The sequence below is a fragment of the Malus domestica genome, chromosome 16, assembly GCF_042453785.1.
Source record: "Malus domestica chromosome 16, GDT2T_hap1".
In the NCBI taxonomy this organism is placed as follows: Eukaryota; Viridiplantae; Streptophyta; class Magnoliopsida; order Rosales; family Rosaceae; genus Malus; species Malus domestica.
The window spans coordinates 5,923,299-5,937,080 of NC_091676.1; the positions used below are offsets into that span (position 1 = coordinate 5,923,299).

The window sequence follows — 13,782 nt, forward strand, 5'->3', positions numbered from 1 at the left end:
CAACTCTCGCCGGAGTTCGTCGCCGAGGTTGATGATACACTCACAGACAAATGGCGGAGACTAAACCCAAGGGTTTCAACTCGAAACACATAAAAAAACCAGAGAATAACTCAAGCAATTGAAGTAGGGCAATAACCTCATATGGGTTTGAGCAATGGAAGCTTGAAGCTCTCGGCTTCAATGGTGGATCACCCAAATGGTGCTCTGATGATGCATGCAAGGATATATTCGAGTTCCTCTCATCCAGGGGATTGAGATTTCAGAGTTTGTTAGTTTGATTTGCTTCGGTTTCAAAGAAGAGGAAGGATGAAAAGGAAAAGGAGGGATATATGGATTGGAATATGACCTTGTGCCTTGGCATCGGTCCATTTTGTGATTCATATGTGAGAGATAGAGAGAGGGAGAGAGAGAGAGAGAGAGAAAGAAAGAGAGAGAAGGAATAGAAAAAGGGAGAGTGTTCTAGAAAAAAAAAATGAAAAGGAAAGTGTTCTGGAAAAAAAATGAAAAGGAAAAGGAGTAGAAAAAAATAAAAAATTATTTTGTATTATTTTATTGCCAATTACCAGGGCTATTTAATGTAAGGGTGGAGATACAAAATGTAGTTATTGTTCATTAAAGGCAGTTACTGTTCACTAGGTGGATTAAATAGTATATAGCCTTAGGGGCCCTTAGACACGGTGGAACTGCTCTAAATATTGGAGTTTTTAAGCTCGGGCCTCCTCCGCACAAAAAAAAAAAAAAGTTTTGTTCATGGATTTAGATTTCATCCAGATTGGGATCTTAGAGATTTTCACATCATAACTGTTTATTGTACATCAATAGTACCTAACGAAAACTGGTCGCACAATGTACAATGAACGATCATGATGTGAAGATCCTTAGAATCCTCACAAAGAGAATCCAGAGAGGATCCTTATCATTTGTTCATGGTTTAAATTTTCATGTTTCTATCTCGATCACAAAAGAAGGGCAGGGGTAATTATTTTGTTTCCCATATGGACTGCACTGTTTTTTGCGTCAACACGATGTAATATATGCAGCACAAGTACACAATTTTACAACCAATATTGTAACATCCCACATCGCCCAGGGGAATGGATCCTCTAATCCTTATATGTATTTTCCCATCTCTATCTAGCACAAGGCCTTTTGGGAGCTCATTGGCTTCGAGTTTCGTAGGAACTTCGAAGTTAAGCGAGTTCGTGCGAAAGCAATCCCAAGATGGGTGACCCACTGGGAAGTTCTTATGTGAGTTCCCAGAAACAAAATCGCGAGGGCGTGGTCGGGGCCCAAAACGGATAATATCGTGCTACGGTGGAGTCGAGCCCGGAATGTGGTGGGGGCCCGGGCCAGGATATGATAATTTGGTATTATAGCCAATCCCTGGCTGAAAGTGTGCTGACGAAGACGTCGAGCCCCTAAGGAAGGGTGGATTGTAACATCCCACATCGCCCAAGGGAGTGGATCCTCTAAGCCTTATATGTATATTCTCATCTCTACCTAACACGAGGTTTTTTGGGAACTCACTGGTTTCGGGTTCCATAGGAACTTCGAAGTTAAGCGAGTTCATGCAAGAGCAATCCTAGGATAGGTGACCCACTGGGAAGTTCTCGTGTGAGTTCCCAGAAACAAAACCGTGAGGGCCTGGTCGGGGCCTAAAGCGGACAATATCGTGCTACGATGGAGTCGAGCCCAGGATGTGGTGGGGGCTCGAGCCGGGATGTGACAATTTGGTATCAGAGCCAATCCCTGACCGGAAGTGTGCCGAAAAGGACGTCGGGCCCCTAAGGGGGTGGATTGTAACATCTTACATCGCCCAAGGAAGTGGATCCTCTAAGCCTTATATGTATATTCTCATCTTTACCTAGCACGAGGCCTTTTAGGAGTTCACTAGCTTCGGGTTCCGTAGGAACTTCAAAGTTAAACGAGTTGGTGCGAGAGCAATCTTAGGATGGGTGACCCACTGGGAAGTTCTTATGTGAGTCATCAGAAACAAAACTGTTAGGTCTTGATCGGGACCCAAAACGGATAATATCGTGCTACGATGGAGTCAAGCTCGGGATGTGGTGGGGGCCCGGGCGGGGATGTGAAAAATATTGTATTTGTTTAAACACATGATAAATATTTATAAGATGGACATCCAATGACAGTAGTGCAGCCAAAGGGGTGCATTAGGATCCCTTGACCCCAACAAGTTTCTAAGTTTACTCTCATAAAAAAAAATATTTGATCCCTATACCATCACCAGCAGATGAATTATGGCTAAATTTAGTGCGTCATTTGCTGTTTTTTGGTTCCATCCTTCTAATACTTTTGGTTCCTAACCCTCTAATGCTTGGGCTACTTTATTTGTGCTCTACTTTGAACAATCACTCGTATTGGTGCTACGTTTTGTAGTTTTTGGGAGAGGAATTTGTTACGTATTTTCGTCTTCTTTGTTTGTTATTTGTATGAGTGAGAGCTATCGGTGTATGTGGGATTTGGTTTTGAAAGTTAAACACAATCTCCATTTGATATATTTGAGAGCTATTTTTAAATGAAAGTATGATCGATTTTTAAACTATTATTGACTCCATCTTTGTAAATTTATGGCTCTACCATTGTTCAATAAAAAAGCGTCACGTAGAAAAAAAAAATCAATTTATAATCACCATTAAAAAGAACTAAAACCGAAAAAAGAAGAAGAGTATATTATAAAGAAAAACAAAAAAGTTATAAAAATCCCTCATGCCCCATCCCCTACCCGTCCCCAAAATGCCACACTTTTTTATACAACCTACTAACTGAACACGAAAATAATAATTTTTTAGTCGATACAAGTCGTTATTGGGTTACTGGTAAACAAATCGGATCGTTATCGGGTCATCCATTAACAACACAATAAGATATCACTTGCCAGATCTCTAAATTAAACACGACAATTTCTTGTATAACCCGTTAACCTGACACAAAACAACATGACCCTTTAACGACATGGTCCCTTGTTAAAATTTGTTAAGATAACAAATTTGACACGATACGATTCGTTAAGATAAATAATATATACAAAAATTCCAACAAATAGGACAAACATGACCCTTTTGCCGGGTCTTCCCATCTCCATTCCCTTGGAAATTCAGGGGTATTGATTTAAATAAGGAGAAAATTTTCATTGTGGCTAGAACACGAGTGGTACATCATGTGTTTTAATAAAATTGGTGGGAAATTTTATTTTTGAAGTTATCAACTTTTTAGCACACATATTCAACCATTTTTATAGTGACACGTGATATACCACTCCGTGTACCAATCATACTGAAAAATCTCTCTTAAACAAGGCATAAAGAAAATTGATTCTCGTTAGCGCACCAATCAAATGTATTTGAGCTTTTACAGTCGAACTGGGTACTAGTTAATACTGACCACGTAACTTTCGTACTCAGCCTGACATCATCTGAATGCTCATCTTCCCACCATTTTCCTGCCTATAAATAGTGACGATACTGTTGCATGCAAGAATTAAACGAAAGCAGAGAAGAAATGGAAAAGAGGGTTCATGTTGTGGTGCTTCCATATCAAAGCCAAGGCCACATCAACCCTCTCCTCCAGTTTGCAAAACGCCTTGCCTCCAAAGGCGTCAAGGCCACGTTGGCAACCACCACTTACACGCTCAACTCCACTCGTGTCCCAAACGTCGGCGTCGAGCCCATCTCTGATGGGTTCGACGAGGTCAGCTTTGCTCAAGCCGCAGACGATGAGGACACTTTCCTTCGGTCATTCAAAACCAACGGATCAAGAACCCTATCACAACTCCTATAAAAATGTGAAAGCTCCGATTTCCCTGTCAGCTGTATTGTGTACGATTCGTTTTTGCCGTGGGCTCTTGATGTGACCAAGAAACACAGCGTCTATGGAGCCTCATTCTTTACCAACTCGATGACTGTGTGCGTCATTTTTTCGCATATTCATCGCGGTTTAATTTCACTGTCGTGTAAGCTCGAGGACATGCCCTTGTTGGTTCCTGGGGCCTGCCTCCGCTCAACTTACCTGACCTGCCTAGCTTTCTTAAGAAGCCGGATAATAACCCGGCTTACTTGAAGATGAAGCTGAATCAGTATCCTAACTTGGACAAGGCTGATTGGATCTTTGCAAACACCTTCGAAGCACTCGAAGGCGAGGTACACAAATACTAGATAATTTAACTTATGTTTCTTGTCAAACGATAATGTTATATTATCATATTGCCAAATTTTATTGTTTTATCGTTAACGGAAAACATACGCATGTTTTCAGATTAGAGCAACTCAAGCGAATCAAAGGCCTCCTAGGGCAACTTCCTATTGAATCCTCTCCAATGAACAGTAACTGTCTTTAATGAACAATTATTGTCTTTTGCATCTCCATCCCCAATTGAATAGCTATGACAATATACAATAAAATATTAGTATTTTTTATTTTATAAAATAATACAAAATAATTTTATTTGTAATTTCAGATAAGATTTTTAATCGTTCTCGTTGCACCACGTGTCATTAAATAAGAAACTACAATCCAAAGTATTTGAGAAAATATAAAATTATGGGGTAAGGTGGAAGATAATGATAAGAAATTTATAGAAAATTTAAATCATTTTTTTTTTAATTTTAAAAAAAAATTTCATATTTTTTTATTAATTTTTTACATTTCTCTCAGACACTCGGGCTGTTGATTCCCACCTCCTCTCTCACTCCGGCCTCCCCAAGCCCAATCGTCCGCATGGGCTGAAATAAGGGAGGGAGGCAATTGCATTAAATTGGTCCCCGGTCCATCGGGCCATCACCACCTCTGGTATTGCTCTTAGGTCTCGTTTGGCAGCTCGGACTGTACTGACTATTTCTGTCGGATATGATAAATAGTCATCGGATAGTATTGACTAAATTAATCGGGCGTTTGGTGCAGTATCGGATTAATGACCGTATTATTTATACTGTGTTTGGTATTATACCGGATAAGAGAAATCAAATTTAAAATAAAATTAAAAAAAATTGAAATCATCTTTTTTTTTTCCGCAAATCTCTCTGCACCCCCCAAACTCCCTCCCTCTCTCTCAGTCGCAGATCTCTCTGCACCCCCGCCCCCCACCCCAAAACCCAGTTTGATGATTACTGGAAAAGAAAAAGAATAGAAAAAACAAAGTTGTCAAATGCAGGAAGAACCCAGCAGCCATAAACCCAGCAGCCACAAAGTTGTCCCAAATCTCTCCGTCCCACCCCCAAATCGCCCAAATCCATCAACAAAATCAGGGAACAATTAAGCTAAAAACTCATAAAACATCTCCAGTCCTATAATTCTCTACAATTCCTAGAGAAACCCAATTCGAAAAGTTAGCGTTTTGCAGCTCGAGTTCTGAGAATTCTGCAGAAAGAAAGAGTTGGGTTGCTGGGAGCGGCGGAGGAGATGTGGAGGTTCGGGGGTCGGTGTTATTGGGGAAGGAAGGAGCGGCGGAGCAATGGGGGGACGAAGGAGGGGGACGAAGTGAGCCAGGAGAGTGCTGCGAGAGAGAGGGGGACGAAGTGAGCGAGAGAGATGACCCGACTAAATTATACGGAGGTTTTGGTTGGGATAAATAAGCGGGTAGGAGGAGTATAAAATGAGTGGGCCCGGATTAAATAATCCGGTGCTTATTTAATACGAAGTTCACCAAACATCTGTTTCGTACTATTAATACTATCCGGTGGTCTTATACGGCGTGCCAAACGAGGCCTTATTGTCCCAATTGGATCCCTTTGCTTTCACACCTCTCCGTCATTTGAATGGTCGGCATAAAAACAGAGTGTCGTTCACATTTTAAATTTCCATCTTTCTATAGGACAAGGATTGTCTGCACTCCATTTCCGGTGCCCTTCTCGTGCCCTCTTATTTTGTGTGGTCACGGTTAAGCCACGTCAACATTTTATATTGTTTTTTTTATAGATATAATAAGACAAAAATAAAGAGTAATATAAAATGTTGACGTAGCTTAACCGTTATCACACAAAGAAGATAGCACATGAAGGGTACCAGAAATAAAGGGCAGACAATCCTTATTCGTTTCTATCGCCGTCACAAAACAAAGGCGGAAAGAAAAAGAGAAAATTAAAGCCGGTCCCCTTATTTATTATATGTTTCCCACCTCGTACGCTTCTGTAGGGACGATCTGGGCCGCACCTTTTTGTTTGCTTCTACACGATGTAATGAGTGCAACACGAGTATGCCATTTTACGACGGACATCAATGAAAAAGCGTCGGGTAGAAAAAATTGAATAAATTAATTATAATCTAAGATTCTAAACTATTTATTAACATAACTCTCATTCTCAATAAAAATAAAATAAAATAAAAAACTTTCATTGTCAATAAAAATCTTAGGGGGCGTTTGTTGCGCCGGACTATCTCGGACTAGACTAGCTTCAAGGACTAAGCTGGATTGGCTTAGACTAGACTAAGCTGGACTAATTTAGTGAAGCGTTTGGTGCAGTGTTAGACTAAGAAGCTGGATAATAACAAATTCTAATATTATATTATTTAATATATAAATTATTAATATTTTATTATGATCTAGGTGACCGGAGATGACGAGGAGTCTATCGGGAATGGTTGTTGAGCACGACGAGGACGAGAGAGGATAGTCTTAGCTAGTCCCATGGTTATTGGGGGGTCTCGCTAAGACCTCTTAGTAAAGGGTTTTGTCCATGCTAATCCCCTTTAGTCTCATTAATGTTAGTCCCAGCATGGAACAAACACAGTATTGGACTAATAGTTAGTCCAGTCCAGTCCAGTCCCACTTAGTGAGGGCAAACAAACGCCCCCTTATAGAATTAATGTTCTAACTATCTAATCAAAACTGAACATAAATATAAAAACATAGATAGTAATGTAATTTCATATAAAACAAATTATGCAGTTTTTTAAAGCATCACCTACATATGATTCTAACATAACTCTAATATTAAAAAAAAAGAACTTTAACAAAAAGCTCCCGATACTGTTCACTTTAACAAAAAATCACATTTTTATACTAAAAAGTCAATCCTGATACTATTCACTTTACCTTTTATTTTGTCTTTATCTTTAGAACTCAAAGTTTTCAAACTACTTTTATTAGTTTTCCTATAAAAAAAACATTTTCTCCCTTCTCTCTCCAATTCCACGTTCTCTCTCTCTCCTCCTCTCTCCTTCCATTTTTTTTTTTAAAAAGTCACTTAGTAGTATTCATCTTCTATTGTAAGTGTTAGGTTTTAGGTTCGACTCGCACCAAATACGAGTTTGAACAATATTATAGTTAGCCTATTATGATGTTAAACCCACATCTTCCCCTTTAATGTAAATAATATCGTTTGTTTAAAAAAAATATAAAATATAAAAAGTTTCACACACTTTGTGTGGCATATGGTAGTCACCATTAAAATAAGAACTTAAAAAAGGAGTAAAATTAAAAATAAAAAAAACAAAAAAAGTTTGAAAAAAAATCTCTCCTGCCCCATTCCCCGGCCTTAGTCAAAACTTTTATCATGCTTGACAATTTTTTACACGATCCGTTAACTCGGCACAAAAATAACATATTCGAGTCAACACGTTAAGAACTCGTTAACAAATCGGGTTGCCAACATGATAAGATATCGCCATATCTATACAAAAGGCATGTCAATTTCATGCATGATTTGTTAACCTGACACGAAACGACGCGGTGTGTTAACGAACCATGTCATTGTTGGATCATCTATTAAGATAATAAGTTTGATATGACACAATACATTTAGATAACAGGCATGATATAAAAACAAAACGAACACAGCTGATCTGTTTAACAGATCTACCCATCACCATCCCCTTATAAATTAAGGGAGATATTGATATTTAAAAAAGGGACACCGACTTCCCGTATTTATGCCGACAACGGAATCAAACTTACTTGTTTTTACACTCGAACCAGGTACCAATTAATACTGGGAATTGGATTGTCTGCCCTCTTTATCTTATTCCCTTCCCATCTTTTTTTATTTATGTAGTCACGGTTAAGCTACGTTAATATTTTATATTCTCATTGTTTTTTGTCTTATTATTTCTATAAAAAAATTAATATAAAATGTTAACGTGACTTAACCGTGAGTCCGTGACTACATAAATAAGAAAGGATGGGAAGGGAATGCGATGAGGGAGGGCAGCCAATCCAGGTCCTTAATATTGACCATACAATAACTTTGTTCTCAACCAGACATAATCTGAATGCTTATCTTCCCATCATTTTCTTGACTACAAATAGTGAGGAAAGTGCTGGATGCAAGAAAAAGCTGAGGAGAAATGGAGAGGAGGGTTCATGTTGTGGTGCTTCCATATCCAAGCCAAGGCCACATCAACCCTGTCCTCCAGTTTGCAAAACGCCTTGCCTCCAAAGGCGTCAAGGCCACGTTGGCAACCACCACTTACACTCTCAACTCCATTCATGTCCAAAACGTTGGAGTCGAGCCCATCTCTGATGGGTTCGACGAGGCTGGCTTTGCTCAAGCCGCAGACGAGGACACTTTCCTTCGGTCATTCAAAACCAACGGCTCAAGAACCCTATCGCAGCTCCTCCAAAAATACGAAAGCTCCGATTTCCCTGTGAACTGTATTGTGTACGATTCGTTTTTGCCGTGGGCTCTTGACGTGGCCAAGAAACATGGCGTCTATGGAGCCTCGTTCTTTACCAACTCGGCGACTGTGTGCGTCATTTTTTCGCACATACATCGCGGTTTAATTTCACTGCCGTGTAAGCTCGAGGACATGCCCTTGTTGGTTCCTGGCCTGCCTCCGCTCAACTTACCTGACCTGCCTAGCTTTCTTAAGAAGCCGGATAGTAACCCGGCTTACTTGAAGATGAAGCTGAATCAGTATCCTAACTTGGACAAGGCTGATTGGATCTTTGCAAACACATTCGAAGCACTCGAAGGCGAGGTAAGCAAATACTAGATAATTTAACCTATGTTTCTTGTCAAACGATTATGTTATATTATCATACTGCCAAATTTTATCGTTTCATCGTTAACGGAAAACAACGCATATCTTCTCATCATACTATCAACATTGCGTGCAAGTATTGATTTTATGTTAAAAAAATGAAAGGCTGCGCGAGGAATATCAGAGCTCTGGCCTGTGAAGTTGATTGGCCCCATGGTGCCTTCAGCGTATTTGGATGGGAAGATTAAGGGGGATAGAGGATATGGAGCAAGCCTATGGAAGCCTCTCGGCGAAGAATGCGCCAAATGGTTAGAAGAAAAGCTACCCAAATCGGTCGTGTATGTTTCCTTCGGAAGCATGGTGTCTTTGACCGCAAAGCAGATGGAGGAGTTGGCACTGGGATTGAAAGAAAGTGGACTGTATTTCATGTGGGTGATAAGAGAATCAGAACGCAGTAAGCTGTTCGATGGAATTGTTGACTCGGCAAAGGAACAGGGTTTGTTTGTGACATGGTGCAACCAGCTGGAAGCGCTGGCACATGAAGCAGTTGGGTGCTTCGTGACACATTGCGGTTGGAATTCGATACTTGAAGGGCTCAGCCTTGGGGTGCCGATGGTAGCTTTACCGCAGTGGGCAGATCAGCTGACTAATGCAAAGTTTGTGGAGGAGATATGGGAGGTTGGAGTGAGAGCTAAGGAAGACGAGGAGGGGGTCGTGAGGAAAGAAGAGTTTATTGGGTGCTTGAAGGAAGTAATGGAGGGAGAGAGAAGCAAAGGCATAAAGAAGAATTCGAGTAAATGGAGGGAGATGGCTAAGAAAGAATTTAGTGAAGGGGGGAGCTCTAACAAGAGCATTGGTGATTTTGTAGAGCATCTGAGGCTTGCTAATAAGAATGGAGAAGCAAAGGAGTTTATGAAAGGCACAAATTAAACTAGTTTATGCCTCTTCCGAGCTTATTTTCTTATGGATCATGAGATTCACTCGTCAATATCATTGTTGTAAAAAGTTTAAAATCTATGAATATGAATTGCGTGTGCTTCTTTTTACATCAGTTTCGTGGCAACCTAGCTTTCTTATGCTATAACATCCTCATCAACATCTATGACTACGAGTGTGATTTTTCGGCAGACATACTACAAGTATAAAAATGATAATCAGTCCCATCCCTTATATCATAACAAATATGTACTCAAATCATAATGAAGTTATTTAAGATGCAAGTTCTATTCTACTAACCTTGCCGGTCTTAAGTGAGAACGCTCTCCTCATTAGCTGATGAATCCTTGATTCTTCGCAAAGCAGCTGTAAAAATAAGAATGATAGAATCAAGCTCCATATGTAATAACCAATCTGTTTCCAATCAGAACCAAATCATAGATGCAAGTGAACCAAAATTCAAATGAACTTCTAGTACACTACAGTTTTTCAGCATATACACTTGATTTTTATCTCGAGTTTTTGGCATTTTAGACAGTTGAAGATATGAGCTTTCAGGGAAAAAGAGATCAGAAATTTACCTTTTTTCTTGAGCTTATTTCGGAAGCTTCTTTTCCTGCTAAATGCTGTCTCCTACAAACAATAAGATAGCAAACTAGTCATTACCAAGATGTACCAAAAGACTCCATTGTCAATCAGAGCAGTAGAAACATAACAATATGCAATTCATTATCTAAAACCGAGGACTAGGAGGAAGAAAAACTGTTGAATCACAATTAAGAATATCTTGTTTCAAATTGTGAGTTTTATAATTACCACAGGCAGATCAAGTTCCCCTGCCCGACGAACTGCAGCAACCAGGTCACGGTTAGATTCTGTATACATGCTAGTCACAAGTCCATACTGACCAGCTCTGGCTGTGCGACCAACCCTGTGTATAAAGTCCACGGCAGAAGTAGCAAAATCCGCCTGAAATGAGTAATTGATGCCAAGAGTTAGCTCTGTTCATGCTAATATATACCCGTTGAATACTTGAAACAGTATCAAAAACTCAGACACACCTGGATAACGTGTGATACATTTGGAATGTCAACGCCACGTGCGGCAGAATCAGTGCATACGAAAATACCACCTTTCTCTTGAAAATCAACCAATGTCTTTGCACGGTCTTCCAAGGAGCAATCTTTATGGTATTGGTAACATTCAATTCCAGCTCTCTTCAATATCTTTGCTACCGATTCCACAGCCTCAACAGTATTTGCAAACACCATTGTTCGGCACTGACCAGAAGCTGATCTCGTCTCAATTCCATGTTTCACAGCCTTTATAAGTTCATCTACCTGAGTATCAAAAGTAACTTCAATCCACCTTTGCTTTAACCTGAAATATATCAGAAGCAACAAATTAAAAACACTCACAACACATCAATGTTAAAACACCTACTACTAACAACCTTGACTCCAAACAAAACCCAAAAAATGCTGTAAAATCAGCAGAACACATATGTTACCTAGGGAGGAGGCAAAGGAGATTATAAACAGTAACTGGTAGCTAAAAAAGGTGTCGCACCTGGGGTTGTGGCAATGGAGGTAGTTTCCGCTAACCCAATCGGCCTCTGGAAACATCTTCTTCAACACTGCCCCGGCAGTTCTCTTTCCATTTGCTGGAAGAGTAGCGGCAACAAAAATGTACTGTTTACTGCGCTTATAAACTTTTCTCACTCTCCTCCAGTCTGAACTTTTTACACGCCCAGCCTCAACCTCCTCATGTACGCTACCATCTTCCTCGGAATCTCCCTCAGAATCTCCCTCTTCTTCAAATATGTCTTCAGTCTGAAGGTCGTCTTCATCTTCAAAGTGCGATGAATTGGGTTCTGATAGATTCTCTTCACTTATCCGTGACAACAGCTTTTCATCAAACCGGAGCATGTGTATGAGACGGATAACCTTATTCTGGTAATCCCCAGAGAGGAGCATATCCGCTTCATCAAATACCTATCAATGCCAAATTGACCATAAATCATGGGATTCCTTCTTCTATATTCATGCAATTGTAGATATATGATTTTGAATGGAGAAAACAAACATACCACATATTTTACACTCCTTATAAAATCCATACGACGGAAATTTTTTGGGTCAATATTATTCAGAAGAGCGGCTGGTGTCGAAACAATAATATCAGGTTCACTAACTGGCCATCCCTGCATCAACGTTTCTTATTTGTGGGAGAACTGTACCGCAAACATTCAAGGGCACACCCAAAAGAGAGATAACCACATCCTTCGAGAAATACAAGTAACACCATACAAGTGCAGAATTCTATATCCAAGACAGAATAACTAGAACATCAATACCTGTCTCCCACAGAGAGATACAACACTCAGAAGTGGTTCACCATTTTCACCACAAAGACCGTTGGCCATCCGAACCACTTGGTCGGCAAGTGTCACATTTGGACAAAGAACAAGAGAAACCTGACGGGGTTGGGACATTCCTTGATCAGAAGAAGCAACATTCGCAAATTCGTGGTGCTCATTACACAGCTTATCAATTAGGGGGACAAGGAAGCTGTGCGTTTTACCACTACCAGTTTCAGCTGCAACAACAACATCCTTCCCTGAAAGTACAGACGGTATGCTAGCAGCCTAAAATCCCAAAAACGCAAATGCATCAATAAAAAATTCAAACTTTGAAGCGATTTCACAAATTGGGATCAATAATCTGAAAACCCAGTTCCATTTTTCATTGCTCCGATGGAAAATATTGAGAAATGAAAGAATATAAGAAAAGGACTGAACTTTGCACCTGAACCAGAGACGGTTGGCCGAGGCCGGCGTTGTAGAGAGCTTGGGAAACCTTATCGGACACGCCGAGGGACGTCCACGAAATGCTTTCTTCAGTGAAAAATGTATCTCCTCCCTCCTTCCGGTACGCGGCAGTGGTGGCGGTTCCGAACCGGCGGGGGTGGCTGAGCAAGAGCAAGCTGATCCGAAACGAAGACGAAGAATTGGAATGAAGAGAGAAGGAGTTCCGGTATTGGGAGAGGAGCTTGGGCGGAGACGCGGAGAGTTTGTAGAGAGGAAGCATTGTTGTGGCGGAGCGACGGAGTATCATTTGGGGGGTTTTGGATTAGGATTTAAGGAATGTGGATAAACCCTTTCGCTGGTGTGAAGATTGGGTTTGGAAATGGAGGGAGAGGTATAAGAGGGGGATACGGTGACAGCGATAGTGGACCTGTTTTGTGACTGACGCATTTTGGCCCGTTGGATCATTCGTTAATCAAATGAGTACTTTTTGGAGGAGTAAGATTTTCTCCCGTCTTATTTTTGTCTCCTTCTCATCCCTTCTCTCACAATTTTCGTTGTTTTTCTCTCTATATAAAAAAAATCAATACAAAATGTTGACGTGGTTTAACTGTAACTGTTTAAATAAGAAAAAAGGAAGTGGGAGAGATATTAGAGTTTGCACTCAAATGAAGGGGCATGTTTGTTCCTTATTATTGCACTTGAGTCTTTTTAAGTTTCACTAACACATTATTACTAGACCTAACAATTTCTTACTCGATCTGTTAATCTGATACAAAATGACACAAAAATAACGAGTTTCGGGTCAATTTATTAAAGCATGGGGTCTTTATCAAGTAAACTGTTAACGCGTGAAGTCGTTATTGAGTAAACCGTTAACCTCTTTGGTCGTTATCGAATCACTCATTAAGAACACAATAAGATATTGTTGCCATATCTAGACATGAGGTATGCCAATTTCTTGAATGATTTGTAAACCCGACACGAAACTCCATACTCATTAACGAATCAAGTTTATTGGGTCACATATCAAGAACTTGTTAAAATAACAAGTTTGACACGACACGACATGATATGATCCATTAAGATAACAAATATGATTAAAA

The 13,782-nt window shown here is 40.1% G+C and overlaps 2 protein-coding genes across 4 annotated transcripts; one reads left to right on the top strand and one right to left on the bottom strand.

The window, feature by feature from the left end:
• Nucleotides 1-7,853: 7,853 nt before the first annotated feature.
• Nucleotides 7,854-9,980, top strand: LOC103425490 (UDP-glycosyltransferase 74B1-like). Its single transcript, XM_008363573.4, has 2 exons — nt 7,854-8,931; nt 9,100-9,980. The coding sequence occupies exons 1-2, from the start codon at nt 8,299-8,301 to the stop codon at nt 9,862-9,864; spliced, it is 1,398 nt and encodes a 465-aa protein (XP_008361795.3). The 5' UTR covers nt 7,854-8,298; the 3' UTR covers nt 9,865-9,980.
• LOC103425489 (DEAD-box ATP-dependent RNA helicase 22-like) lies at nt 9,928-13,054 on the bottom strand. Of its 3 annotated transcripts, XM_070815163.1 has the most exons (9): nt 12,678-13,054; nt 12,227-12,517; nt 11,960-12,073; nt 11,440-11,864; nt 10,932-11,250; nt 10,687-10,839; nt 10,452-10,503; nt 10,171-10,236; nt 9,928-10,067 (listed from the first exon to the last, which is right to left on the bottom strand). In XM_070815163.1, the coding sequence occupies exons 1-8, from the start codon at nt 12,984-12,986 to the stop codon at nt 10,181-10,183; spliced, it is 1,719 nt and encodes a 572-aa protein (XP_070671264.1). In that variant the 5' UTR covers nt 12,987-13,054; the 3' UTR covers nt 9,928-10,067; nt 10,171-10,180. The 3 variants fall into 3 exon arrangements, with proteins under 3 accessions (XP_070671264.1, XP_008361794.3, XP_070671265.1); XM_008363572.4 differs by having other exon boundaries at nt 9,928-10,236; XM_070815164.1 differs by lacking the exon at nt 11,960-12,073 and having other exon boundaries at nt 9,928-10,236.
• Nucleotides 13,055-13,782: the final 728 nt, after the last annotated feature.

Excerpts from the sequence above, each read along its gene's own strand:
- LOC103425490 (XM_008363573.4), top strand. The coding sequence starts at position 8,299 with ATGGAGAGGAGGGTTCATGTTGTGGTGCTTCCATATCCAAGCCAAGGC. Across the intron at positions 8,932-9,099 it reads TCGAAGCACTCGAAGGCGAG|GCTGCGCGAGGAATATCAGA; the intron begins GTAAGCAAATAC and ends AAAAAATGAAAG.
- LOC103425489 (XM_070815163.1), bottom strand. The coding sequence starts at position 12,986 with ATGATACTCCGTCGCTCCGCCACAACAATGCTTCCTCTCTACAAACTC. Across the intron at positions 10,504-10,686 it reads GGGAACTTGATCTGCCTGTG|GAGACAGCATTTAGCAGGAA; the intron begins GTAATTATAAAA and ends TATTGTTTGTAG. Across the intron at positions 10,237-10,451 it reads AAATAAGCTCAAGAAAAAAG|CTGCTTTGCGAAGAATCAAG; the intron begins GTAAATTTCTGA and ends TTATTTTTACAG.